At 39.0% G+C, this 24,993-nt stretch overlaps 1 protein-coding gene across 1 annotated transcript in view; it reads right to left on the bottom strand.

Annotated features, from left to right (window-relative positions):
• Positions 1-24,993, bottom strand: part of SLC39A5 (solute carrier family 39 member 5) — a 411,070-nt gene that overhangs the window by 335,863 nt on the left and 50,214 nt on the right. The window contains exon 2 of the mRNA XM_044083712.1: positions 9,272-9,783. Coding sequence (XP_043939647.1) covers positions 9,272-9,768 — 497 coding nt within the window. The 5' untranslated portion in view covers positions 9,769-9,783. The remainder of the gene's footprint in view (positions 1-9,271; positions 9,784-24,993) is intronic.

Here is a 24,993-nt window from a genome sequence, read left to right as displayed (position 1 = left end):
AAAGCCATTAGCTTAATCTAGTAAGTTTTAAGAGAAAGTAAATGAAAGAGAATATTGAATATTATAAGGCCTTTTTCTGTTTTTTTGTTTGTTTTACAGTAAACAGTTTTGTGTCTGGTTCTCATGTTTCTAGCAGACAATCTGCAAAAGAGAGATGGCTTGGGGAAATGTTTTCTGAAACTATTCAAGTGTTTTCCCAGCTGGGAGAGCTATAAAGATAAGAAAAAACCCGACAGCACTTAATGGAACTACAGGCTGTACCATGTACCTTAGCATGGAGAAAGGTAATCTACCATAAATTGCAACAAACTGAGTGTCTTTGCACTGTTGCAGTCATAACGGTAGGGCGCGCCTGCGACAGGCAGCCTTAGTCGGCCAGAAGGCCAAAGTCTGGGTCCGGGTCCCGGCTGTATAAGCTAGTATCCCTGACCTCAGCCCGCCTTGGCCTCTAGCCCTTGCCCGACGCCATCTTCCAGCCTTCCCAACTCATCAAAAAGAAGTCCCAATCAAAAACAAAATGAACACAACAAATAAACACAGAGAAGAGGAGGAGAGGGAGAAAGAGGGACTGAGGAGGGAACTGACCGCAAACACACAGACACTTCTGAAGTGTACACACAACTGTACTATGTTCTTCGTACTATGTTGTTCGTGTTTCACAACTGCAGTGTGGACTCCAAAGCAGAATAGAGGGGCAGAGTAGAGAGACAGAAAGAAGGGATAGAAGAAGGAGGCAAGAAGAGGCAGAGCAAGCAGAGGCCTAGACTTAGAAAACAAGGGAAAATGCGGTGCTAGAAAAGTGGATGCACAGAACTCCTCCAAGTGGCAGCTCAATATCCTTCCTTGGGATTCTCCTGGAGGAGAAGCTAGAAGTAGCAGCTGCTCTAGTAGAATGACTTCTAATGGATACTGTGTCTGATGGAAAATAAGATAAGTTCCACAGCCATGAGAGCTTGCAAACTCTGAGACCCTTCTGCAGAGGTCAAAGCTAACAAAAGAACAGTCTTCCAGGATAAAAACTTAATATCTGAAGATGCAGCAGGCCTAAAACAAATTAAGATCCCAGGCAAGGGCCCAGGAGGGGAGGGGTCCTGAGCAAATTTGTTTTAGCCCTCTCAAGAACCATCATCAATGAAGGATGAGAAAAGAAGGGGGATCAGAAATGTCATGCGCAGAAAGGCAGAAGCTTAAAAGGATTCGAAGAAAAGGAAAGTTAGAAAGATAAAAGTTAAAACAGGGGATCCAGAGGAGGAGGGTCCTGTCCCCTGTCCCTCAAGAAAATAGAAAACCTCTTCCATTTAGAGGCATAGGATTTAGGTGTGTAGACGGGTCTAACTTCAAGAACATCAAGAACTTGGGTTTGGGAGAGCTAAGAAATCAAATTCCTTTGAAGAGCCAGCTGCCAAGCAAAGGGTCTTTCAATGACTTGGGCTTGTTTGGCTTGTTAGATCTTAGTACAGTACGAGGCAGTAGAGAGGAGGGAGGAACAGGTGCTGAAGGAAAGCTACTCCAGCTGAAGGACAGGGCTGTGGGACTTGTGCTGTTTTGTGTGGGAGGCAAAAGCGAGGCAGCTGAATGATGATTGATGAGATGGGATGCTAGATCTCATCCCAACATCCCCAAACTGCAATAACTGTGTTGAACTGTTGGTGTCTAGCATCCATCGTCGAGAGGATGAAATAATGTTCTGCTCAGGCTGTGTAAGCTAAGCCTGTTTCCCTGGAATGAATTTGAGCCTGAGATGCAGATTCAAATTTAGAGCTGTGTCCCATAAACCCCCTTGCAGTGAGCTGAGATAGAGTTGCCAAGGTGTTGAAAGTAAGTGTTGCTGAGTTTGTTTTTCTGGAGTGAGGTAGGCCCTTTGTAAGGTTGTATTTATTAAGAGGGCCATAACCATATTGAGAGAAGAAGGGATCAAGTGTTTTTTTTTGTTCACTGAGAATCCCAGTAGTAGGAGAAGAGCGTGAACAAAGTCCAGATGTTGAAGCAGAAGATCTTTGCTGATTAAGTCATGTCACATCCCAGGCGTCCTGAGAGATTGGAATTAGCTTGTTTTTGCAGGTAAAGCATCTTCTTTGGAATTTCCAAAAGGTGTTTAACACAGAAAGGTCCAGAATAGGTCTCCAAGAGTTTTGTTTGTGGAACAGAGCTCATGGGCTCAGGCCCCAGAAGATGGCCACCATGAGTTAGCTCTGACCATTGAAGTTTTGGCACAGCTGGCCAACCGTTGTGAGAGCAAAGTGTGAAAGTGGAACTTGTAACCTTTAAACCCAAGTGTCCACATAACTCTCTCCCCATCATCTGTGAGCCATAGTCTGTAAAAAAGTTGGAAGTTTTCCTCCAGAGAGAGAAAAGGGGTCCTGAAGCCGAGAGTCAGTGAGAGAGTCATTTTTTGAGCTTTTTCCTTGAGATTGGGATGTCTTTCTGAAGGGATCTGAAGAAGCAGTCCATTGTCCTAGATCTGTCCATTTTCTAGTCTGACCAGGACCTCTCTATCCCTATATCTTCTTTTGAGGCCTGTCAGACATGGAAAAGAAGAATTTTTAGAGGGGGCCAATTCCTGGAAAATAGAGGCTGAAGAGTAAAGAACTTTTTACAGCAGTCTGCATGGACTTTGCCTTTTCTTCCATCTTTTAATAAACAGCCTTAGAACCAAACCAAAAAGAACTGTTGAACAGGGTATCTAATAACTTAGCCTTTACCCTAACCTGTTCACTTTGTTGTGCGAAGCCAGGCATGTCTCCTAATCAATTTTTAGCAACCTTAGCAGCCTTAGAGCCCTGAGAAAATAGTTTCAGGATCTGCAGAAGGCATTTTAATTTTAAATAAATGAGAGTCGGAGTCAGGATAAAATCTATCAGGTTTAGAAGGAGCAGGAGGCATGGAATCAGGATTCCAAAATTCTCAAAAACAATGTCATCATCAGTCAAAACAGAGAGATAGCTAAAGGCCTAAGCTGAGGAAGAGAAGAAGAAGAAATCTAAGCCTCTTTCTGGAAGCAATATTCCCCTGTCCTTCAATGAAAATGTTGTCTCATATCTCACAAGGTTTCCCCAAAAGAGTCAGAGGAAAGAGAAGAAGATACAGAAGCCTGGTCAGAGGAATCCAGAGTAACATCCTGAGGAGGCCTTTTTCAGGTGAGAACCCCCCCTAATCATCATAAGCAAAAATCAGCCATCCTCAATAATTGTTTTTGTGTCTTGAGAGGTGGATTCAGAAGCAGCTTGCTGGAACTTTAGACTTTAGTAGGAGTCTCTTGTCTTTGCTTTGCCTTTTGAAATAGTGATGTGCCAAAATAATTTAGCCCAATAAACCTGCGCTTGATAGTATAGAGGATTGAACCTGGCACAGACAGGACAAAAGCGTGGTGTCAGGGAGTAAAAGCAAAGGTAGACAATGGTGGAAATCTTTGGTGTTGTTTCCCACAACAATTACAATTATTTTTTCTGACATGGAGGAACAAGAAAAAGATTCTAGCGAAGTGCCCACTTTGAGAAGAAAGTAACAACCGGATGGGCCAAACCAAAAATGCGGCTGTTAGAAAATAAGCACCAACACTTTTTTCGAGCTGCTTTCCACCCTTACGGGCAAGAAGACTGGAGAGATGGCGTTGGCTGAGGGCTATGTACCAAAGTTACTACAGTTTATGACTGCAACAGTGAAACACGAAGAACATCGCTTCTTTAGGCCAGCTCAAGTCTGTGTGTGTGGCTGCCAGTTTGGAACATTTGATCCTATTAGGAGGGTAAAACTTCAATATTTGAAGATATAGATATCTGTGTGTTATTGTTAAGTTAATATGTTTTGGGGGGTATTGGTGTGTGTGTGTGTGTGTGTTTGTATTTTTATTTATTTACTTGACATTTGTTAACTGGGATAGTCCATCTGAGCAAAAGACCTTTTTCAGTAGAGGCCTAGGGAGAAAAGCTTCACAGTATAAGTAAGCAAGAACATTTACAAAACTGAAGATGAATACAGTGAAAATTTTACAATAAAACAGTTAAGCAAATGTAGATATAGCTCCACAGTACAATATAGTAAGAGACATTATAACACTAAGTAAAAAAAAACATAGCAAAGAAATATACAATAAAACATTTGAATTAATTTACATAACACATTGGGTTACCTTCAGAGGGTAATTGTACAATACAGAGCAATTAAGTGAGATATGGTAGTAAGGAAGGGAGGAATAAAGAGGATAGTGGTAGAGAAAGGGGTGGGTTCACATGTGAGATTACAGAGGCAATTCCATGTGCTATTAAGGTAACTTTTGAAAATTTTCTTGAATTCGTGGATGTAGGAAATGTTTCAAAGGTTCATGGGGAGCTTGTAGAGATTCTGACCAATAGACTTTTTAGGTCTGTGAATTTGTGAGAGACATTGATCAGAGCTTCTGTGGGCTTGAGGGGGCTTATACAGGGAGACAAGTGAGGAAATGCTAGGGCAAGAGGAGGGCTTATTCAAAATAGTATGGACAATGAGAAGTTGCTTAAATAAGAGTTGGTTAAGAAACTCTAACCAGCTGAGTGTCTAGAGAGCATGACAGTGGAAAGTAGTGAAGACTAAGTTGGTTAAAATTTGAGAGCTGTAAAAGAAGTTGGGGAGAAGGTAAGTTTGGGCTAGTGAGATCCTAGAGTTGGGTGTGAGGAACCTTTTGTTCCTATAGAGTAAACCAAGCTTTTGGTGGGTTTTCTTTATGCAGTTAAGTACATGATGGTCAAATTTTAGTTGATCATACACCATTACTCCAAGTAGTTTATAGTGTGCGGTTCAGTTATGATCATAGTGTTGTTGAGGCAAGAGATGGTGAATGAGGATTTAAGATGGTAAAGGGGTTTTGGGAGGGAGAGAAAAAGTTTGGTCTTTTTAGGGTTTAATATGAGTTGGTTGTTAGTAAGCGATGTTTCAGTGAGGGTGAAAGATGTTTGTGTCAGAGTTAGTAGGTCAGTGGGACGGTCAGCAGTAGAAATGATGGTGGAGTCATCTGCGTACTGTATGAGGGGAAGACTGAGGACAGGACATGTGAAGTTGGTTAGTAAAAATGTTAAAAAGCAGGGTCCTAAAATACAGCCTTCAGGGACGTCCATTTTGATGGGAAGAAAAAGAGAAACAGCAGAGAGCCATTTCACAGATTGCAGTCTGTCTGTGAGGTAGCCACTGAAACAGGATATAGTTGCTGAGGAGAGGTTGATTTGAAAGAGTTTGGAGAGGAGGATGGGGTGACAGGCGGTGTCAAAGGCTTTGGATCTAAAAAGATGCAAGACACTAGTTTATCATTGTCTCTAGCTAGGAAGATAGAGTTAGTAAAAGAAATAAGTGCAGTAGTGGTGCTGTAGTGGGAGCAGAAGCCATGTTGAGTAGGGGTAATTAGGTTTTCATGAGTAATACAAGCTGAGATTTGTTTATGAGCACAGTGCTCAAGAATTTTGGAGAGAGAGGAGAGAGTATGGCAATAGGTCAATAATTAGAGAGCTCAATAGAATTTATACCTTTGTGGATTGGTATAGTGTGGAACTTTTTCTAGGGGGCAGAAACAGTGGATTCACTAACTGAGCAGTTTCTGAGGATGGAGACAGGATATGCTATGGAGACAGCAGCAGCTTTTAGTTAGAGAGGTGGCAGGTTGCCAGCTGAAGAGGAACCTGGTTTAAGATTGATAAGTTTGATGTAGCAGTTTAGAATGGGTTTTATTGAGAAAGGACCGTTTTGCAGTTGGGGGTGGTAGGGGGTATGGGCCTGGTTGGTGGATAGTTTGCATACGTTTGCTGATGGTGTCTTACATTATGTTTGAGGGTTTTCAATAAATCAAAAAGGTCTGCAAGATGTAACATTGGCTGAGGTGGATAAGACAAGAAACAACTGTATAAAAAAGATTAACCTGCCAAACAGTACATGAATGTAACACAAGAGCTGGAACTGGACATTTAACGAAAAAGCAGTTATACATAAAAGGTGGAAATAATAATTTCTCAAGAATATGATCCTTGCTATAATGTCTTTAAATGCTAATGGTCTCACAGATAAATACAAAAAAAGAAAAAGAGTAGTGAACTACATTAAAAAATGTAGCATACAAATAGCTATTCTACAGGAAACACACTTGGAAAAAACTGAACATGTGAATTTGAAAAAGAGAGGTTTTCAGGATAGGTATTCAGCGGAATACTTGGGGCAAAGTAATACAGGAGTATTTGTATTAATTGCAAGATCTCCAAATAGTGATAGAAGAGGATAAAAAAGACAATAATGGTAGATTTGTATTACTAATGGGTTATTGGCAAGGAATGAGGATTACACTGGCATGTATTTATATTCCACTGGAAAACTGCTGTAATGCAGCTTAATAAAATTCTGGGAGAAATAATCAGCTTTCAGCAAGGCATATTACTTAATAGGTGGGGACTGGAACTTGATTTGTATCAGTGAAGATGTATTTTGGGGTCAAGAAGGGAAAACAGAACAAAGGAGGGTAGGTTTTTAAAGAAATTCATGAAAATATTTGACATGTATGATGTGAATTCATTACTAGAAGTTTGGAGTGAATTTACATATTATTCCCCAAGATACAAAAACTGAGCTAGGGTAGACAGAATTTACATTTCACAGGAACATGTGCATTTAAATGAAGATCTTAATAATCATCCGATAACTATTTCAGATCATGTGCCAATAATAACTAAAATAAAAACACAGGGTAATGAAATAAAAAATGAGACACTGGCATTTTTCCACCTGTCTGTTGAAAAGAGAGGAACTTAAGAAATGGGTAATGGAAATTATTCAGGAGCTATAAAAAAGATAGAAACTTCTGAAAATATAGCTAGGGAGTGGGACAAAATTAAGTTGAGTTAAAAATAGGGTTGAAATAAAAGAAAGGGAGATATGGTTAAACAGTAACAAGAATTATTTAGAGGGACTGACAACTGTTAAAGTAAATATAGGGGGAATCTCACTGAAGAAGAGCAATTGCAGAATGCTAAACAGAAAATAGGGTATTACCTCAATAATATGCATGAGTTTAGAAAGATTGCTGTTAAGCAACTATTTTTTGATAACTCTAGAGCACAAAAACTTTTTAGCACAACAACTCAGGCAAGCGAATGTAGACAGGGCTGTCACCAAGCTTACGGATCCTATAATAAGGAAGATAATAAGGGAATCTGTAGAAGTATTAGAAATATTTTGGAAATTCTATGAAAGTCTGTATAAAGCAGAGAAATATACAGAAATCAAGAAAAGGTACAAATGGAAATGTTTATGGAAGAATTAAATATGCCTAGGTAGAGGAGGCTCAATTACTAACAGGATAAGAGGAGATGAGATAAAAATGGAGATGTATAACCAATCTACAGGAAGGTTCCCAGGAATAGATGGTATTTATGTGGAAGTCTGGAGTCTGATTGCTGTCAAAAAAAGCAATTACTAGAAAATGGAAATCAAAGTCTAAACCAACCTTACTAGAAGTAGCAAAGATAGTAAGAGATAAAACAACTGGAATTGGGATCTTTAGAAAAGGGTAGGAGTAAATTCCATAGGAAAAAAAATGGGAATTGTGGGATCAATACACACAGAGGAAGAATGAGGTTTAAAAGAAGGCAGGATTTGATTAAGCTATGAAATGGTTGACTGACAGTGACTGGATACATGATAAGTGATGTATATTGTTTGCAGCGACAGCTGTATCGGCATGGTTTGTAATGTGAAATATTTGCAGCCAAGACTGTGTCGCTATGGTTTATTTTCATTTATATAAATGTAACATTGCCTATGTCATATGTTATAATTTAATAAAATTATTTTTTTTTAAACAAGAAGCACTGTCTATGTAAAAACAGGTTACTATTTTTTGTTCAAAGTATGAATGGTGCTTTGTGAGAGTATGGCAATATATTTTGTTGCCGAGAGGGATCCAGTTTTGAAATGGATATAGACACATTTTCACAATTTTGCACATGGGGTGATTGTCATATTGATAGTGACCATCACCTACAGTCAATGTTCACACCACTGGGTGACTATACCTACCATGATATCTCCTGAAAGAATTATTCCAATCAATATGATGTTTACTACAACCAAGAGATTTTTTTTAGCAGAATATCATCTGGTGGATGCTTTTGCAGAAGCTGTACAAGTATTACAAATTGCCTATTATGTGTTATGTATGGCACGCTACTGTAGTTTACCCACCAAGTCTAAATTCCTACATTTAGACATTTTGTTCTTATAGTGAGCTCTTCCTTATTATTGTAAGCTTTATACTGCATAAGGAGCCAATAAACAATTCTCTCTGAGGTAAGGTTAAAGTATTACAGATACACATAGTGTTCTCTGGACTCCCAAAGCATAGTGTTCATCTTCAAGAGCCATGTAGGTGACAATCATTTTTAATATTTTAATGACTTGGAAACCATACTATATTATTTCTAGTTTTCTTTGTTTTTTTTTTTCTTTTTGAATAGGGTCCTCTTCTGACTACAGCCCTCAAATGCATTTGCAACCAAATGGCCCTTTCATTCCCTATTTACACCTTAGTACACAACAGCACCCTAGAGAAAGGTCATTCACTTCAATAGGTTTATCATTCTGGTAGCTGGTCCATCTTTAGGTGAATAGTTCAAAAGCTGGCTTTGGCAGGTGGGAACAACCTACTGTAGAAGAGCTAGGATTTTTTAAATTCATAAACAGTAACTGTGCAAGTAACAAGGAAACTAAGACTGGTATGTGTATCTGCCAGTGTGCAGTTCTCTTACTGCTGCTGTTTGCTTCACCCTGTACTAGGTTCTGCTAGACAGATAACCCCCACACCTTTCCCCAGCGAAGAACAGCAGGCAGTAGCCAGTCTTCTTCCCCCTGGCCAGTCCTCCAAAATACAGGGTGCAAGTCAAGCTAAGGTCACCAGTAGCGTCTGTAAACTCCATGCCACTACACCAATTACACTTGCGTTTCCATTTACTGACCTGCCTGTCTTGAATAAATCTTGGTTCTCTGGTAGCATGAGATAAAAATATATATCGTCAGAGAAAGGCATGACCCATATCCTGTTACTGAAGTCACAAAAACAGTGGGATATTAAGACCATTCTCACTTCCTAAGTGAAAGCACTAACCTATACCTTTGGAATCATCCCATTCTACTCTCTGGCTCATTCCTGAATCTAGGAAAGAAGTATGACAGCAAACATACATCACACCATGGTCCAAGGAAAATTACTGACTGGAAAAGCTACAATGTGTGTGGAATGGATGACAACATAAACTCATCTTACCTAGACGTTGCATTCAGTTCTACAGACACAACAGGCTTTGCAGTAGTGATTCCTTGTGGAAACGTTCTCAAACTTCCTTCCTTAGTGGTGGAGGGAGAGACGTGGTCTAGAATGGAATGCAAATGAGAATGCCTGCTTTCCTGTACATCCAGGGCTTCCAGATGAGAAACATGATCATGTCCTAGACCTTTGTGACTAATGGCCACAACTTGAGTCTTACCTAGACCCAGATTCATCAGTAGACTGGTGAGACCTTCATAGGAAAGTGTGCCATTCTCACCATACACAGTGAAAAGTTTCTGCAGGTAATAACCCTGTTCCGTCAGGGCATCATCCAAGAGATTCCCATCAGAGTTCAAAGTTTTATTACTTTTAGGCAGGTATGACAATATCTTGCGTGTCCCAGAGTGTTTAGCTTTACTCAGGCACACACAACTGTGATCTAGAAGGACTGCATTTAACACACAAAGGTGAAAACACAACTTCATCAGTGTCATCGCTGGGGGAACGACCTGCAGAAAAAAAGGATAGAAAAATGAAAGCTGTATTCCAAGTCAAAATGTTTTACAGAAGCCATTCATTTCTAAAGGATAATTAACTCTGGATAAAAACAATGAATATGGCAACATAGACTTCCAAATTTTACTATACTTTTTTAGTTCTCAGTAATTAGTGTATTCATTATAGAGATTATTAACATCGCTGGACGAGTAACTGCCTAGTTATAACTGCATCATTGCTTAGGCATGACAGTAGTAGTAGCACAGATGATGCAGAGAGAGGAATGTCACAGCAATACAAAATAAAAATGCAAGCTCTCCTCTTGACTGCAGTTGTGCAACAAACAGTACAGAGGCTATGGACAAAAGCTATAATCCAGTTACACACATGGTTTACGGTATATACACAGTAGCATAGACAGTACAAAGTTTACATTTACTACAATTATTGACCAATTAGCAGGTTTACGGACACATTTTAGTACATACAAAATAAGCAAAACCGTATACTTGTAATTACCAGGTTATTCTCAGATTCTTTAAATATATGACAAGTATCCATTGCATGACAGGGTTTGGGAGAATTTAACAATGATAATGCTTACATACAAAAGGCATTGTCCCCTGTAAGCAGCTTAATTTTTGTGACTGACAGAACAGAAAAAATTTCAATTCTTAGCATTGTAACTTGGGCTGTTTGGAAAAAGAAGTGACTGAGGAAGTGCAAAAATATAAAAAACAAAACCTAGACATTTTTGAAAGGTATAAAAAAAGAAATATGGACATGGGAAAGAAAGAGATCCAATATGGTGCAATGATTATGCAAAGGAGAAAGCCAAATTAATGAATACAAAAAAAAGCAACTCCAAAGATATTAAAAGAGAAATACAGGCAAACGCATGCAGAGATGTAAAATTTCATAGTACAAAAAATAAGATCACAAAGAGGAAATGTAGAATAGAAGATTAGTAAAGTAGACGTTAAAAAAATAGAAGTTGAAGCTATGGAACACCTGACAAGTGAAGGATTTAGTGTAGAAAGTATAACACAGATAATATCACAGTATGATGGAACAATGAAGTAAGGAGAAACAGGAGGAGCAGGAGACATCTGAAGAACAAATATGGACATGGACATGGGAAAGAGAAAAATTTAATATGGTGCAATATTTATGGAAAGGAGAAAGCAAAACTAATCAATACAAAAAGAGCAGCACCAAAGATATTTGAAGAAAAATACAGGCAACGTCATCTGGATATGGAAAATTTTACAATACAAAAAATAAGAAAAAGAGAAAAGTTAGAAAAGAGGATTAACAGTGGAGAAGTTAAAGAAATAGAAAGTGAGGTTATGAATTACCTGCAAAGTGAAGGATTTAGCATAGAACATCTAACTTTGATAACATCACAGCAGGACAGAGCAATATATCCCCAAATTAAGGAGAAACCAGTAGAGTGGGAAACATATGAATACTTTGGACCCTTCCACATCAAACCAGTACAAAAAAACTTCAGTTGGGGTTGCACAGCAAAGGAAGGAACAGGAAACTGTGGCAACTCTGACACAGTCAATGTTGTGGAATGATAGGCCATTGAGTTCCCATATGAAAGAGCAATGGATGACACAGGATGAAACTGAAGGGAATATGGCACAGAAGATGCTGTGAAACTTTCTATAGAATGCCCGCAGGAAATGGAGAATGAAAAATGTGCCCTCAGTTTAGGAGAAAATGATCTAAGACAAGAGTTGCTTGATTTAATGGAGATAGACAGATAAATGAAAGAAATAAGCTATAGAAAGTCAATAAAACCCAAAAGTTATACGTTTGATAAATTAACACAGTTATCAGAACTGTTCATAGAAATTAATGCGATATAACAGAAGTAAATAGAATATATTACTGTGCAGCTAAATTAATAATAAGGTCTTACCACAAAAACATAGGGCAATTAGGGAAAGGAAAAATCAAACACCATAATGGAATTATCGAATGGAGAAAATTATAAAGAATTGAGATAAGAGGTGTCACTCTTAGAAGAGTACAGAAGAGGGACCAGAGCAACAAAAATACTCAAAGATAGACATGGTAAAAGCAATGTGCAGTATCAGAACAGATCGGGATCTATCATGCACCATTGCAAATAATAAACTAAAAATATCAGCAGAGGAAGAAAAACTGGAAGATAATGCAGATAAATATAAAGGAAATGTACAAAATAAGCAATTTATTGATGACTCAAATACATTTTATAAAAAATTGGGAAACACAGCAAAAGGAATTGAAACACCACCAAAAAAGAAGAAATAGATAAATTTTGAAGAAATATCTATGAAGATCATGTGGTACATAAAAAAGATGCTAAATGGAGAGAACAAGTAAAACAAAGAATAAGAAGTTCAAATGTACTGCATATGAAATGGGATAAAGTAATGGCCAGACAGATTGAAACAAAAAGTTAAGAAAAGCCCCTAAATGGAAAACCCCAGGCCCAGATGCAGTACATAACTTCTGTCTAAAATAATTGACATCTTTACATGAAGATTTAGCCACGAGTATGAACTATTTATATGCACATCCTGAACAGAAACCAGACTGGTTAACAGTAAAAACAATGCTCCAACGTAAGAGCGAACCTGCAAGCTATCCTAAAAACTATAGGCCAATGACCTGCCTTCCAACGACAAATAAACTATACACTGGAATTGATGGAGACAGAGTTTATAGTCAATTAGAAGAAAACTCAATCGTGGCAATAGAACAAAAGAAAGTCATATGGAACAAAGGATCATTTGTTGTTAAATAAAGTCATAATGGAGAACTATAAAAAGGGGAAGAATCTAAGTATGGCATAGAAAGATTACAAAAAAGCATTTGACAGTATTCCACATTCATGGATAAAAGAATGCAAAAAATGTGTAAGATACACCCCCTACACTGATTGATTACATTACAGCGACCATGAAACACCTTGCAGCTAAGCCATGATAAAGGACAAATTATTATTTGGGATATTTCAGGGTGACTCTCTTGTCATCGCTGCTCTTTTCTCTTGCCCTTAAGCCATTAAGCTGTCTACTTATCAGATTACGTCATGGCTACAATGTAGCTCCCAGAAAACAATCTTCTTCTTCTTTTGGCTTTTCCCGGTTAGGGGTTGCCACAGTGGATCACCTGTCCGCTCATGATTGGTTGGCAGTGGAGTTTTACGGTGTCGAGTTGCCAGCCCCGTGCCCAACCTTCCATGGAAGGCGCAGACATGCACGCACTCATGCCTAGGGCCAATTTAGAGTATCCAATCCACCTACGTCTTTGGGATGTGGGAAGAAACTGAGCACCCGAAGGAAACCCACATGACCACAGGGAGGACATGTAGACTCTGCACAGAAGCCACCCCAGCTGAGGATTGAACTGGAGGAACCTCTTGCTGTGAGGCGGCAATGCTAACTGCCGAAAACAATAACAAGTGTAAAGACTTATCTTCTTTTGTATAGACTATATAGTTCATCAGTTGAAGAACTGAAAGCACAACTGCAAGTGGTCAAAACTTTTTAAAACTATACAAGAATGTCATTTGGTCTTGATAAATGCAGGAAAGCTGCAGCAGCAAGAAAACATCAGTTTGGGACTGGAATGTGATATAAAAGAACTTGAACAAGAGGGGGTGTATAATAAGGAATTGATGAAGGATTAACAAAACATGAACAAATGTGAATAAAACTTAATAAGGAATATTTTAGAAGACTAAAATGTATACCGAAAACAGCACTGACATCCAGGAACAAAGTCCAAGCTATAAAACAATTTGCCCTTCCTGCCCTAACTTACAGTTTTGGAGTGACTGACTGGCCCCAAAAGGTGTTGGATTAGTTGGACAGGAAAAAAAGAAGGATGTTTCATGCTCACCAAATGATTTATAAAAATCAGTGTATACCAAGACTATATATTCTCCGTTCTGAAGTAGGTATAGGCTTCCTCAAAACTGATTACATGTATCGATCTGCAATCATGGGACTGCATACATATCTGCTGACCTCACAAGACCCAAACATAGCGAAAATTTTGAAACATGAAAAGAATAAGTCTAAGATGACTTCCCTGCTTACATTAGCAGAAGCATGTTGGTGTCAAACGGGAATGGAAAGCAAAAAGCAAACCAGAAGTAGATAAAAATCAGGCAGCAAATTCAATGTATCAAAAAAAAAAAAAAAAAAAAAAAAAAAGAATATAAGGTGAAAAATCAGATGAGAATGCAAGAAATGTGGAAAATGCATAAATACAGTTGCAAGTATACAAAATTCTTGGAAGAACCTCATGATCAGGACTGAATGCAGGAATGGTTGAGGAGAGGTGAATTTAAACCAAAAGATGAAAGGTTAATATTGGCAGCCTAGGATAGTGGACTATGTACACTATGGATTACAAAGTACATTGAACATGTGGGAGAAACAGACAAATGTAGGTTTTGTAAAACAGAATTGGAAACCGTAGCACATCTTTTTGCTGTTTGTGATATGCTAATGGCAGAAAGACCGTATACTGAAAGACATAACAGTGTGGTTAGACTGTTGCATTGGGATTGTACAACCATTATAATATTGAAGTAGATGAAAAACACTGGAAACATGAGCCACAAAACATTATAGAAAATGGTGAAGCTTATATTACATGGGATCACCCAATACCGACAGTTCAAAAACAGATGAGAGAAAACTACAAATAGTATAACATTGATCATTGAAACTGCTACACCCAGTGACTACAGTGTCTTACATAAAGAGAGAGAGAGAGAGAGAGAGAGAGAGAGAGAGAGAGAGAGACAAAGTCATAAAATACCAGGATTTGCAGGCAGAAATGAGGGCAATGTGGAAGAAGGATACCCAGACAGTTATAACAGCAGTAGGAGCAACAGGTCTTATAAAAAGAGAATTTAGAAACATACTTAGATACACTGCCGATACATGTAACTCCGTATGAACTGCAGGAGGAGTCATTACTGGGCACATAGCCAGAAGTGCTTTTTGCAGAACCCACAAACAAAGATTGAAACAATACTGATTTCATGAGCTTGAATCATACTTTAACTTAGGAATGGGGTCCATTCCCGTCATGTTATTACAAACTCAAGACTTGCAGAAATTAAATAAATAGTCTATGGACCAGGCATATATTGCTTTATTCCTTCGGTATTTGAGTATAACCAGTGCTGGTTTTCAAGCAATCTGCAGTGATGTTAACTTTGTGGGGTATCTAGCAAAATCTGCTAATATGACTTTCTGAGCTATGTAAAATTGCCTTCAGTTACAATACTGGATGTTGCAGTGGTTCAGTGGTAGCATTATTGCCTCACAGCAAGAGGTTCTCCGGTTCAGTTCTTGGCTGGAGTGCCTTCTGTGTGGAGTCTGCATGCCCTCCTTGCATTTGTGTGGGTTTTCTCTGGGTGTTCCAGTTTCCTCATGTTACAAAGACATGTGTCTGGAGCATTTCTCCCTGGGCCTACACTGAAAATTGGCTTCATTCCAAGTCGGACTTTCCTTGTAAACAAATAACTTAAATAAATAAATAAAAACATATGACAATTTAGCAGTAAACCAAATGTGGAAGAAAACCTCATAACACAGGAGGTGCCCTGACTGTTGGAATTAAGAGGTCATTCTTTTTAAACATGCCCTAAACTACTGCTCAATTCTGCAAGTCACATTCTGACCTAATGCACTTCAGTAATGATTAGTTACTGGCACGGAGTCCTTTATTACTTTGCTTTGCCTTAGGAACTTGTCTGATGGCTCCTCTACCTTCATCCAAATCGCCTTCTCACTCAGGTGAAATGGGAGCTGGGTATCTGCTGGCTAGACAAAAGCCCTATGGCCCATGCATTCCAGCCTAAAAATTCTTATTAGGCCTCTGTTCCCTAGCAATAGACAGGTGATAGGAATTGGGCCAGCTTGCTGGGAGCAGCCTACGCTGTTCTCTTGAGAGCATTCCATCCCTCCTCTGTGACTCCTCCAAGAATGCCTCCCAAGGGGAAGAGTGTGCCTTTGCATGCCAGCTTCTCCTCAGCTGCATAGTGCAAATGCACTACTGGCAGCACAGATTTGGTCAGCTCATAATTCCATTAGGCAAAGTACCCAATTCGCCTGGTAGGTGTCACCTCTGTGGCGAGCCAGAGCTACCGAACCTTCCCCCAGAATGAGTGAGCTAGCAAGAGCCACTTACTCCCATCATCCCTGATCAACACCCACAGGCATGCAAGTTGCTAAATGAAGTCAGATCATATGCAGTGTAGCTAGGGCCTTCTCTCTTCACCATGGTGCTGGCTTAGATAATTTTCTTTCCTGGACACTTTTGCCCCGTGTATCTGCTGTCCACCAAATCTCCACATATTTCAATTACTTATTCATTCCCCCATAACAACCTAAATACAGCAGGAAGTTCCAGTCAGTGGATGAGCTATCATCCCTGCAGCCAAGAAAGGTGAATGTTGTTTGTTTTTCCTGGCCTGTGTGCAGCTCCCCATGGTAGCCTGACATTGATGGACTCCCACAATGTTGCCTTGTAGTTCTGCATGCACTTGTATACCTGCCTAATGTAGCCACCATGCTATGCACAGTTTGGTGGGCATAGATGTTTCGATCTGACAGCTGCATACTGCATCTCCTGCCTATGCTAGCAGCCAGTCATGTAGCAGATTAGTTTTGCTTCATCCTTCCAATGATGGGCATTGGCTACTCACTCCCACTCTCCATTGCTGGCTGCTCCCATAACTGATCCTCAGCCATCTGTGTAAATTAAGGTTTCATCTCTTTGTGCCATGCAGATTCTATAAGTTCCACAGAAATGCCCTCAGCTGCAGGAATGTTGTCATCCTTAAGAATGGGAGACATCTGGATTCCTCTAGTATTACAAACTCGGAGGTTGTAAAACCTTAAAGTACTTTACAAGCCACACTTGTTGAATCCACAAAGATAAATGAGTCAAAACTGAAATGACAGAATACTGTCATACTTAACCATAAACAGAATAGATTAGGATACCACTATATACCCAGATATTTAATGTCCTTAAGTAGGTACCTTGATCTACTTGCCATGCATTAAGAAGTTTAACCTTTTCCCAACAGCTTAATGCTATTGCATTGCTCTTATTCATTAATAAAGGTTATGACCCTGACAGAATGTGATGATGTCCTTACTCTTGGCACTGAAACCTAGAGTAACAGCATTCATGTATAGTTAGGACATCTAGCCTGGTTTTATCCAACAGGAATCAATTAATAGTGAATGAAAATACCATGGCACCTATTATGGACCCTTGTGAGATCTTCACATATAACCCATTTCTGCCGGAAAGGAAAGCCTTTAATAACAATAGAGTAGACTTAGTGTTTAAAGTCTTCTCTATGAACTGCAACATGTGAATACTTTAACTGTTGACCATGTTCTTTTTCAACTTGTTGTATCTGTTCAAATATTTGCACTATTGTGTGTAGACTCACACTGTATGAACTTAAGGTGAATTTTTACTTGGTTAATATGTTGTTCTTCTGTATTAGGTTTTGTAATAATATGGTTAAAGTTAAATAAAGTTATGTATCTGTGGAGCTTTTCTCCCCAGGCCTCTGCTGAAAATGGGACATTATCCCAGTTGGACTTTCCCAGTAAATGTCAAATATATACATACATACATACATACATAATATTCCTTGCTCATTAGATAGCTTCTTAGCCAGGTGTGTGCTTCGTTTACAAGTAGCAATTCATAATCTATACAACCTAAAGTCCCGGATAAGCTAGCAAACTACCATTCAGCTAGCCTTAACCCCAAATGGCGTCTGTTAGGTGGGCTATAGCTGTAGTAGTAGCATACTTCACTTTGTACCCTGTTCTACAGACTAACTCAGGAATTGATGTGTCCTACCTGTTCTAGTACTTTAGAAAGAGGTCTGGTAGCACTAATGGGGGTTAGTACTGTAACTATTTGCACTGTTGCACGATTTCTAATTTTAACATGGAGAATGCCCTGGTATCTTCCAAGGTTAAGAAAGGACCCTCCATATGACAGGGAATAATTAAATTGGAAGAGTCCTGGCCAAAGCAGGTATTACAAACATTACACAACTTGAAAGTGTTCCTCACTGCAGCTCCCTCTCATCATTTGAGTTTTCAGTAGAAGGATCCAAAATTACAACAGTTAACTTTTTAAAACTTGGGCACAAACCTGACACTCAGGGGGTGTACTTACTGACAGATTCAGGCACCTTTGTTTTCATTTATCTTTTTGATCCCTTGTTTACTGGCAACAAAGCTGTTCCCTATCAAGTTAAGCCCATTTGGGCTTCTCCCATAGTCTGTTAAAAAGTTATAGTTAGCCAACTCTATGACTATGACCTAAGTGACTAGAGTTCAGTTCATAGCTAGAGCACCTGCTGGAGATGGCATGGGAAAGGACAGGCCTGATGCAACCTTGCTGGCCCACACTCCTTTGGCTAGCACCATACAGTGGGGGCAAAAGATGTAAAGTAATGAGACAGTGGTGTTCCAGGTCTTAAATAATTGTAGTGGGAATTCCACCTAAAAAGAGTATGTTTAGTTTTTGTAGCTCTTTAAAAATGCTTTCTTCCATGAAAGAATGGGGTTTTACCCTATTTTCTTGGGTGCTTCTGTTGACTGCTTTTCGTAAATCCTCTTACTGTTTTTTTCACAAATACTGAGATATTCATTTGGCAGCCCTCCTTTTTCACCATCTTTTTCTTCCTAGTCCACATTTATTCATTTAGCATTACTGTTCCTTACACATCTTTGCTCCACTAGGTATCTAGAAAAAGATTCATCACCCCTATGTTTTGGAACTAGCTAGTTTTTCCTGTTTGTCCACCTTTGCTTTCCTTAAGTTTTAACTGGTAGCCATACCCGACTTCATCCTCCTGAATTTTCTAAATGCTTTGTCCTTCACTTTCAAAACAACTTTGTTTGACATCTATGGTGTTTTTCATTTGTTTCAGATTTGTGTATCAGTTGCACACAATGGTCTATTGCTTCTGTGGCACCATTTTGACCACCACTGCTCTTTCAAAGCACCTTCATGCCCAATAACTGCAGCTTTTTCTGAGACGTTGTGCCATTTTGTAAAAGCCTGTTTTTCTGAAATTTGAACCTCTTAATAATAAGAAGCTTGACCTGCATGTTTAATCTGAAGAAAAATCTCATGGCTTTATCATCACTTGTTCTCCAAATGTCATTCCAGTTCAAGATCTTGATATCTCCCTGCCAAGTTGAGAACAGGAGTTCCTGAAGTGTTCTTTCAACAGCCCTCTCAGATTTTCCTGCTTTATGCCCTCAAGAACGACCTTATACTTGGCTGCAGTCAAAGTTTTCCATTTGCCATATTAAAGTCTGTTGTAAACAATACTTTCTTTTTTCTGCCTTTCTGAAGATACATATTTTCCCTTTTCCTCCTCATGAGGTATTGTACTTGTATGAACTGCCTTGCTATTATCAGTTTGTCACATGTTTTTATGAAGTCCATTCCTGAATCTGGCCTACTTTCTACTCAGAAAAGTGTTCTAATGGTTTGCCAAGCTTTCAATGAAATAGTACTCGCTCATACATCCCCCAAGCATCCTGCCTTGCATTTGTTTTTTTACCTTGAAAAATCACATCCATTACCTTGTAACTTCAAATTATGTTTTATTTTCATGATTTTTTAATCATGTCCGCGTAGCCACTACATATACTTATCATACTTAGACTCTTATAAGGTCTCCTTTGCTGTCTGCTACTCGCAGGACTATAAACATAAAACTCTTTTAGTCTCTTCATACGGCTTTTGGTATTTCCAGTACACACATGTACCATTTCTACTGCCCTACTCTGAGCGGCACCTTCTCTAGTCTTGTAGGTATTTTTCCATGTTTACTTCCCTTCCACAAATCTATTCAAAAACATTGACTCAAAGTGCTAATTTTACCTGCAGTTTGGACATTGAAATGTTCTATTCTCTAGTGCATGATGTCAAACATATTTATGAACTGCACGTACATTTGCAAAAATATTTTCCCCTTTGCAACACAATCCAATTTTAGGTGCTAGCTCTCAACTTTCCAGATTTTTGCCTCATATTTATTGTCTGTGACTCATAAAATTTGAGGGTGTCTGGCAAATCACTGTGGACTGAAGTTATTTGTCTTTCAGCTTTTTCCCAGTAAGGGGTCGCCACAGTGGAACTCCGGTCCGCTAATGATTGACAGTAAATTTTTACGAAACGCAGAGGTGCCAGCTCGACGCCCAACCTTTAACGAAGGCATGCCCATTTACGCACGCATGTCTTTCGAACGCTACCCAACCGTGGGGAGGACATGCAGACTCCACACAGAAGGCACTCCCAAGCCAAGCCAAGAATCGAACGGGAGAACCTCTTGCTGTGAGGTAACAACGCTACTGCCGTACCACCGCGGCACTTGTACCTGAATAAAATCACTGTGTAGTGAAGCCCTTGAATAATAACATACATTTTGAGTTTCACTCTTCATATCCATCAAAAATGCATGCTAACACAAATCCTGTTGTTCTAGCAAGTTTATAGGAGCATTATTTAAAATCGGTCCCTATTTTTGGGCCTTTGACCCCCACCCCATTACTTTATGCCTTGTCCAGATTTCTTACTCTAAGAGTTTGAGAAGTATGCTGACAAGCACTTAAAGTACATCTCAATTTAATATTGGTCTTGGTAACAATGAGAACATATTTTTTCTTCTTGATCCTTCCTTATTGCAATTTCTCTCTCTTTTTTGTTTGCTCTTCTGCAACAGTGCTTTACCATTAACTCCATCACACTACTGCTGGCCAATACATACTGCGGACAAACAGTAACATAACTAGCCTTTGCAGAATGTCTGCAATAACCTTTAAAAGCTACAAAGCAGTTAATCATTCACAGAAAAAAGTTAATTCTATGCCTTCTAAAAGATGTTTACCGTTTTTCTGTTCTGTATTGTTTTTGTCATCCTGCTGCCTACTTACCCTCAAGCTCCCTATGATTCATTTCTCATTCAGTTCTCATGGGGTGACAGACATTCTTGGTCCATTTGTCCCCCATGAAGAGAAAGCAGATTGAGAAGCCATAATTCTAGCTGCCATTAGGAAATTTTATTTAAAACCACCCCCTGATGGAGACATGAGTTTCACATCACCATAGATGGACCTTCTATGTCCCTGATACAGAAGTATTCCAGTCCTTGGCACAACTGGACAAGTTTGAAAAACACCGGAGGCAGAGATACAACAGTGCAGATTTATGTTGTAGATCCAAATGACAAACAAAAACACATGCCAGCTGGCTTTTCTGCAAGTAAAATAAACACTATGATTACATCCCCCACATAAGTTTAGTCTCATATTCTTGCCAGCAAACAGGTTGTTTGAAAAACAGGTCATAGCTGTAAGGCTGTGCCAGCATACCTCAACCTGCAGAAACTGAAAAAGGTACAAAGGCCCTTGAAAGGTAGGTACATCCAGGCAAAAATATGGACATCTGATTAGCATAAAATTTGAATGCCAAATATCACACAACTCTTCCAGTAGGAATGTGGGATACTACACTGAAATACAGGTCTAAAAAACAGAGTGAAAAAAGGGAAAAATGTAAGCACATTTCAAATAGACAGTATAAAATATGCATACTTTAATGAATGGAATTTCAAAATACTACCGTACAAGGTAATTTACTTTTGCTTCTAAAAAGGGGAGATGAAAGATGCGTATCATTCAAGTTATCGGAGCCATTAGTATGTTGATCATGTAGTGTGGTTTTCTGTGTATTAGACAGCTACAAAAATTCTGTTTGATGAGAGAGATTCCGAAAATAGTAGAGAGTAAATCAAGCCTGAAAAAACAGACATCCTTCCAAAAATAGGTACATACCGTGCAGAGGTAAATAAATCAGGCCTGAAAACAGGAGCATTCCACCAAAATAGACAGTTGAGAGGTCTGCCTAACCAGGCTTTCTGCTCAGAATTAGCTCACAACACGAACTTTCACCTGAGTTAGTCTCAGGCCAATGCACAAAAAGCCTTAACTGGGCTAGTAAACTCTATGAACTTGGGTCACACTGAACTTCTGATTATAGACCTACCTTCTTGGTTTGCTATTTCCAGACTGTCTCCTTTTATACAATCACAAAATTGGCAGCTATCTAATACACTCAGTTACCTAACATTTATGAGAACCACTTGCATTTTTCACATATTTAAAGGCATACTCCAAATTTCACCCACATTTCTACCCTCAGCATGTTACAGCTATCCTCTCCCAGTGGGAAACCTTCAGCTTTTGCTTCACAATGAGAGGTTACAGGATGATGGCACCCCATCTGCATTCATATTTAGTAGTCTAGGCCTCTGGGCGTGTGTACTGGAAGGGTTGATGGGACAGTGCCCCTGGCACAAACTTTGTATTGAAATTTGTCTGTTTACTCAGCCATTGTAATGAGGCATGATCAATTACCAGACTGAAACACTGACTGAAGAATTAATAGTTTAAGAATGGAAAGCCCACTTTGCTGCTGCTGAACATTCTCCCAAATTTACCCCTGAAGGATCTGTATACAGGTTAAATTCCTTAGTAAGGTCAGGAGTCACTGGCATGGGTTTTGAACATAATATTCTTCGTAGCTCACTGAATGTTCTGTCTGACTCAAGGGGCCACTTTACATTAATAAGAGCTTTTCTTTTTGTGAGATCCAGGCCATAGTTGGAAAATTAGGTACACTTTTTTGTAGTACACTGACAGTCTAAGAAAGCCCTTCACTTGTCTTTTAGTGGAGATTATAGCGCAATTTTTATGATCTACATATTTTCTAATGTTGTTCATACCACCCCTCTTTATATAAGGTATTCCAAACACTTGTCTTTCACCATGCCCAATTTACGTTTCACAGCATTCACAGTTAGGCCCTCCTCTCTTATGGATTCTAATGTGGTCTGCACTTTTGGTAAGTGAAACTCCCATCAATCTGAATGGGTGACCATATCATCAAGGTATGTTGGGAGACTTCATTATTTTATTCACCAATCCCTGAAAGGTAGCTGGAGCTCCGTGTAGCCAAAATGGCAACACTGTGTACTGAAATAGCCCATCAGGGGTTACAAAGGCTGTTTTTTGTCTTTGTCAGAGCAGTAAGCTTTATCTACCAATACTCCTTTGTCAAATATCTCACATTTCTTAAGATCTCCCCAATTCATCATTTGTAGGTGTGGGATAGCTAATCAAACTTTGAAAGGTTACTTAGTTTCCTAAAATAATTACAGAATCTGACACTTCCATTAGTTTTGGAACTATGACTCCTGGGCTGCTCGCTGCTCCATTCATTGTTAATTCTCCATCATTCTTGAGTTGATTATTTGTTGGAATCTCTTCTCTTCTCTGTAATTTTGAAACTCTACAAGGTCTCTAGGTAAGCTTCATTCCAGGTGATGTCTCTGCATTATTTTCTATCAGTTTAGTTCTCCAGTTTATGTATGAAAGCACCCCTTTCATTATCTTTCTGCAAGTGGAGGTATGCTGACCCAGCCTGCAGCTATGACCTGTTGCAAGAAGGCATGCTGTTAAAACAACTCTTCTTCCATGCAGTTGACACAGTGTAACCTATTTCTGCACTATATCATCAGCATCGCTTTGTTCCTACATTGCACGGATATGAATAGACGTAAGGTACAGCTATTCAATAGCTGGCAGTTCAGTCATGTGTGATGTCAATGCCTCCCTATTGGAACTGTAAAACTCAACTGCTAGTCCTGTATTGTGATGTCAGTGCCTCCCTATTGGAACTATAAAACTCACAACTGCTAGTCCTGTACATGTGAAAAATTAAATGCAAGGACCTGAAAAATACAGCAAATTTTGAAACTCTTGGTAATGCAGTTAAAACCCTCTTGTACCCAGACACTCAACCAATTAAAAGACTGCTATAGTAAAGGGATTAGGGAATATTTTGTGGGATCACAACCCTGGACTTGTGCATAACAAAATTCATGCCTTCAGTCTTTCAGGTCTGATAACTGCACTTGCAGACCTCAAACTTTCAATAGGAACCTACTACCACCAGCTATTTTAGTCACCTGTGGGGTTCACTATCTGACGATGCAGTACCACTGGATGAAGACAGAGACCCAACAGTCCAAAAAATGTTAGAAACATTGGCAATCAAAGACAGATACATACTTGACTAGCAAATAAGCGGTATATATCCTGCTTATACCCCCATTTTTCCACAGTGTGTGCTACAGCTTAGATCCTAGATGGTCTCTAGTTCTCTCTCACTCTTACTTTTGTCTGAGAGATGTTGATGCCTTCCTTGTGCATTTGTGAAATCCACTTCCTTACTCCATTTCATAACTTCTGCTAAAAGGGTTTCCGCAGTTTTGCTACATTGAACACATCCAGCCTTAAATATTTTTCTGATTTACAACATATATTTCATATATATTAACATTTTTCTACCCTAAAATGTTTTCTTGTATATTCAGTTATTTAAAGCTTTCAGTTACTCTACCCCATCTTAGTTATTTATGCATATTTATTTGTTTAAATCTTCTGAGCCACAAAACGATGAAGAGGTTGTTCATTTATGCATCGATTCTTTTTCCAGTACTAACGTTATCCTATTTGTGGATATGGGGGAGCCACTTCATCCAATTTAGGGTTGCAGGAAAGATGAAAACTAGTTGAGTATCAATGGTCATAGGGCAGAGGAACTACCATGAGTGGGATGTCAGTCCTGCAGCAAGTAGTAAATTCTGTACAGAGAGTGTTGGCATATATTATATCAGGAGATGGTTATGCCATAGTACTGACCATCCTTTAGTCACCAGGCATTTCACGCTGGCATTAAAGGGTGAGGAAGGGGCACATGTGTTCTACTATCATAGGGGAGGGGCTTTCGGAGACAGGAGATGGGAATGCTGCAATCAATTTTGCTCCATTTGTTGTAGGTAAACAAATTTCAAATACATGGTTGTTACCTGCCCTAAATGTATGGGCAGAAGAGGACTATGCATACATTTAAGATGTGTGTGTGTGTGTGTGTGTGTGTGTGTGTGTGTGTGTGTGTGTGTGTGTATATATATATATATATATATATATATATATATATATAAAATGTACATACACAAATGTGTGTGTGCGCGCGTGTGTATATTATATAAATATATATACACACACACACAAACA

Source organism: Protopterus annectens, chromosome 9.part0 (genome assembly GCF_019279795.1).
Source record: "Protopterus annectens isolate FY-2018-M chromosome 9.part0, PAN1.0, whole genome shotgun sequence".
NCBI classification, from domain to species: Eukaryota; Metazoa; Chordata; order Ceratodontiformes; family Protopteridae; genus Protopterus; species Protopterus annectens.
This window is presented reverse-complemented; position numbering and strand designations above follow the sequence as displayed.